Genomic DNA, 4,892 nt, shown 5'->3' with positions numbered 1-4,892 from the left:
AAAAGGGGGAGGCCTTCAACAAGATGGATTGACACGGTGGCTGCAATGATGGGCTCAAGTATAGCAGGGATCGTGGAGCTGGTGCAGGAGTGGGCAGTGTTTCGTTCTGCTGTGCGTGGGGTCGCTACGGGTCAGAAACGACTCAACGGCACCTAAGAACAATTTTCCGTTCTCAGGTGTGTCCCTAGGAAAGGAACCACTGGGTCATGTGGTAGCTCCAGGTTTCTTATGTTGGGTTCATTTAACCTGATAAGCCTTGTCCACTCTGCCCCTGACCATTCCCTCTCCCTCAGCTTTCAGGATCTCCCCTCTCCGGGCTGGCCCTTCCTGTTCTTGACTCTTTTAATACGAGAAGCTGAGGGTTCTGTTTTGGGCGCTTCCCTTGAAGGCTTTTCTGTTGGCTCTCTTGCCCTCCCGGGGCTCCAAAGACCCCTCTCCTGAGCTCCAGATACATGTGTCCACTGCCCATGCCACACCTCCACTGGATGTCACCCAGTATCTCCCCACACGCTTGCCACTTTCCTGGTTCCCAGTCTTGAATGGAACCAGCCGAGCAATGGTGCAAGCTTGTTGACACCACCTTCCCTCCTGCGTGCCATTGCCTCCGTGTCCTGAGTTAGCTTCCGTCCTGCGTCCCATCGCCTCCGTGTCCTAAGTTTGCTCCCTCCCAGCGACTCTCCCATCCATAGTTTCCGTCACTGTCCGGTGCTGCTGTCCAGGTCACCGTCATCTCACCTGCATGACCGTGACAGCCTCCCAGCTGGTTTTGTCATCTCCACAGCCAGTGCCTCTTGTCATGCTGCTGTTGCTGGAAACCTTCCTAAACTGTGACTCTGTCTCCCTCTGGGTGGCAGCCCGACATGGCTGCCCAAAGTCTGCAGGGTGAAGTCCAGCCCCTCAGGGGGCCCATCCTCCTCTCACTATGCCCACCCACCCAGCCCGTCCCAGGGGTAGAGACTCAACTCTGCGCTCCTGTGAGATGTGCCCGGCCCTCTCTCCTATCTCTCACCCTTTGGGTTTTGGTTTAGACCAAGGCAGCCCTGTGTGACCACACTGGGGAGGTGACCCTGTGGGGCCCCTGAAGCCTGCACCTAGCCTGTCATGACTCCTTGTTTAATCCTGCCTCCCCACCAGAGTCTCGAGAGGGTGGAACTGGGCCCGGTGCTCTGCACAACACCTAGGATATGCCAAAAACCAAAACCAAACCCACAGCCATCAAGTCGACTCCAACTCACAGTGACCCTCTAGGACAGAGTACAACTGCCCCATAGGGTTTCCAAGTCTGTAATCTTTACAAGAGCAGACTGCGTCATCTTTCTCCACTGAGCAGCTGATGGGTTCTAACTGTTGACCTTTCAGTTAGCAACTGAACACTTTAACCACTGCACCACCGGCGCTCCTTGTAGCACATGTTATTGTTATGTGCCCTTGAGTCGGACCCGACTCACAGCGACCCCTCCTTGGGTTTCCTAGGCAGTATCACTACAGAAGTAGATTGCCCCATCTTCCTGCTGAGGAGTGGCCAGTGGGTTTGAACTACTGGTTAACAGTCTGGTTAGCAGTCAAGTGCCTTAGGCACTATGCTACCAGAGCTCCTAGCACATAGCACATAAAAGCCAGAAACTGAATTCACTGCCATCAATCAATTCCAACTCATAACGACCCCCATTCGGTTCCCAAGGCTCTAAATCTTTATGGAAGCAGACAACCCCATCTTTCTCCCATGGAATGGCTGCGTTCAAACCACCAATCTTTTGGTGAAAAGGCAAATGCCTTCACCACTCAGCCACCAGGGCTGCTTTGTACCACACAACGCCCCTCAAATGTTTGTTAAAATAATTCAAGCTCCCTGAACTGCCCCAGGGCCTGCTGCTCCCCTAGTGTGGAGGGAAAAAGATGTTCATGCCCAGATGGGCAAGGGGGTCTCAGAGATTGAGGGCTTCCAAGGAACTTTCTGGCTGGCAGTGAAAACATACCCTTTTTGGTCCAAACCCTTGTTAAAGGCATTTCTACAATGTGTCCCTTTCTTGCTTGTCTCATGGTTCAGACCCTCATGAGTGTTAGTGGCGAACAAGGCTTCAGGGCTGTGGTGGCAGTAGCACGGGTGGGGCAGTTGTCCCCCAGGGAGACCCCTGGAGGAACTAAAAATGGGCATTGCAGCTCCCACCCAGCCCTCACCACTGAGATGGTTACGGGCAGCCCTGGAAGCCTGTGTGGGGTCGGAATTCCAAGTAGAATCCCATGCTTTGGAGGGCCTTGCTGGAGGGCTGGCCATGCCCCCCGTGGCCCGAGAGTTCACCGCCCGTATTCCAGTTTGCAGGAGAATGCCATCGGGAATGAAGGCGCTTCTGCGGTGGCCAGAGCACTGAAAGCAAACACGGCCCTCACTGCTCTCTAGTAAGTCCCAGGGTGCATGGCGGGCCAGGGAGCTGGCCTTCCGCACCGTCCTGTGCTAAACCTCAATTCTGGGGGCCTCTCAAGGGGGACTGTGTTTAACTTTCCTAATTTAACCCTGGGACATCAACCATTTGGAGAGTAAGCAGAGAGGGCAGTGACTCTTCCCAAAACTCTCCTGGAGGCACCTCTACTTATATCCTTAGTGTCCAGGTCTCTGTCCTGGGCATCAGACAACTCAGCTGGAGGAGCTGCAGATGCCTTTGGACAGATCACTGGCCAACAGCTGGCAGTACTCACTTGCCAGTCTCAGCCCTCAGTCAAGAGGTGGTGGGGATGAAAGGAAGGGGAAGGCGGAGAGAAGCCGGCTTGCGGGAGGGGAAGGCTGGAGAGGCCCAGCAGTCCTACCCTGATGGCACTCTTCTGACAGCCTCCAGGTGGCCTCCATCGGTGCCCCAGGGGCCCAGGCGCTGGGGGAGGCCCTGGCTGTGAACAAAACCTTGGAGATTCTCGAGTAAGTAATTTGTCTCTGAAACCAAGCTGTTGATTGAACTTGAATAGGTATGTAAGAAAAAGAATAGATCAGCTTATACAGATGGTCCCAACTCATTGTAATGATCTTCATTTAATTCTTTTGTGCCCCATGGGACATATAGTACCCACTTACACTTCCCACCTCTAGGGTTTAGTGGGAAACCAATATCCCATTTTTTTGTGCATGCTGCTATCTGGTGGAGGCCTGTATAATTATATGAATCTGAAGAAACAAGCCTTGTCCCACCAACCCCAGCATCAGAAACCCCTTGGGATATATTTGTTCCACTAATTATATCAAAATCCCTATTGCCTCAAAAAAAATTTTTTTTTTTTTCATTTCATTCAAACTGCCTTCCATTACTGAAAACACATATAAAGAGACAATGCAAAGTGAGAAAAAATTCTGTCTTGAAACATTAAACCAAACACACCCTGGCTTCCTCACTCCCATTCCATGTCGTTTCCCTTGGAGTCCCTCCTCTCCTTACGTCCCTGCTCTCCTCTATGGCTTGGCCTTGCCCCAGCTGGACTTGCTCAGAGACCCTGATTAGGGCCTCCGAGGGTGGTCACTTATCTTGGTCTGTGAGAAGGCCAAAGCCCTGGGGAGTGGCAGCCTCAGGCTCCGTGAGAACCTCGGACACGTCTCGGTTACCCCTGCTCTTAGGATCTGGAGATGCTGAGTGCACTGGGGCTCCACTAGACGGAGCAGTGCCTCTGTCAGCCCGGTTTTTCTTTGGAGTGGAAAAGGAGGGTGAGCGTGCCAACAAACCACCCAAGTGGGACCAGCCTCACCCCTTCCTTACGTGCCCCGTCCCCTACAGCTGGGCTCAGTCCTGTTGCCGGGGGAAGTGAGGAAGGAGCTGCCCCCTTTGGTGGTTGCTGAAATCCATGTTTCAAGTCACTTCCACACATGTGCAGAGGAGATAGCATGACCGCCTCTCTGCCTGTCACCACACCTCAGATTTCCCATTTTCCTGACAGTTTACGAGGAAACGCCATTGGGGTGGCTGGAGCCAAAGCCCTAGCCAATGCTCTGAAGGTCAACTCCAGTCTTCGAAGGCTCAAGTAAGTGGCTGTGGAGGGCTCCATGTGTCCCAGGGCAGCCCACTCCTCCCTGCGCGATCTTCCACGCGAGGCAACCGCTGCTGCCTGCCTCCATCACTGCTTCCTCCTGAATACACAGAACTCAGGTTATTATAGTTTGTATGTCATCACAGATGAGTCACTCATTCTGCTTAGCTTAAGTCAGAGGTAAGGAGCTTAGCACTTGCAATTATGGTCTCCCATCTCCTGTGTGGCATGTGGACAGGGCAGCCTGGCTACTTGTGGACACCAATCTCAAGGGGCAGTAACACCTAGCTGTTGCAGTGGAGCCTGGGGAAAATCAACTGCTTGCCCCCCTCTGCTCCTCCAATCAACTGCTCATTCCCTCTCTGCTCCCCACAAGATCATTTGGCACCACTTTCTCAGGTGTTGCCTTTTGTTCTGGGTGGTTCAGTGCGGCACCTCCATCTTGTCTCTGTTCAGTCTTCAAGAGAATTCCCTGGGGATGGATGGGGCAATATGCGTGGCCACTGCACTGTCTGGAAACCACAGGCTCCAGCACATCAAGTGAGTGGTTCTCGGGACTGTCTGCCCTTCCTGGCCATTCTCGCTCACCCCTAGGCTAGGCCCTGCCTTTGGTCCAATCCTGGGAGCTGGCTGACCCCCAACTTCCTCAGCAGCTTGGGAGTGAAACTAGTACAAGAGGGACCCATCCTGAGCCTTGTCCACGAGAGGGTCCTGGAATCACAGAGCTTTGCAGAGGGTTTTGCATTGTTGGTAGTAAGCTCCTACCGTTCCAGCCGTCTTCAAGCCCCTTGTCTTGCAGTCTCCAGGGAAATCACATCGGGGAATCTGGTGCCAGGATGATCTCAGAGGCTATCCGGACGAATGCCCCCACATGCACTGTTGAAATGTGA

The 4,892-nt window shown here is 53.4% G+C and overlaps 1 protein-coding gene across 1 annotated transcript in view; it reads left to right on the top strand.

Moving 5' to 3' along the window:
- Nucleotides 1-4,892, top strand: part of NLRC3 (NLR family CARD domain containing 3) — a 24,589-nt gene extending 19,697 nt beyond the window's left edge. Inside the window, exons 13-17 of the mRNA XM_007939574.2 lie at nt 2,314-2,397; nt 2,825-2,908; nt 3,913-3,996; nt 4,459-4,542; nt 4,802-4,892. Of these exons, the coding sequence (XP_007937765.1) occupies nt 2,314-2,397; nt 2,825-2,908; nt 3,913-3,996; nt 4,459-4,542; nt 4,802-4,892 (427 nt within the window). The remainder of the gene's footprint in view (nt 1-2,313; nt 2,398-2,824; nt 2,909-3,912; nt 3,997-4,458; nt 4,543-4,801) is intronic.

This window comes from Orycteropus afer, unplaced genomic scaffold (genome assembly GCF_000298275.1).
Source record: "Orycteropus afer afer isolate SDZICR_OR568_19922 unplaced genomic scaffold, OryAfe1.0 scaffold00061, whole genome shotgun sequence".
NCBI classification, from domain to species: Eukaryota; Metazoa; Chordata; class Mammalia; order Tubulidentata; family Orycteropodidae; genus Orycteropus; species Orycteropus afer.
This window is presented reverse-complemented; position numbering and strand designations above follow the sequence as displayed.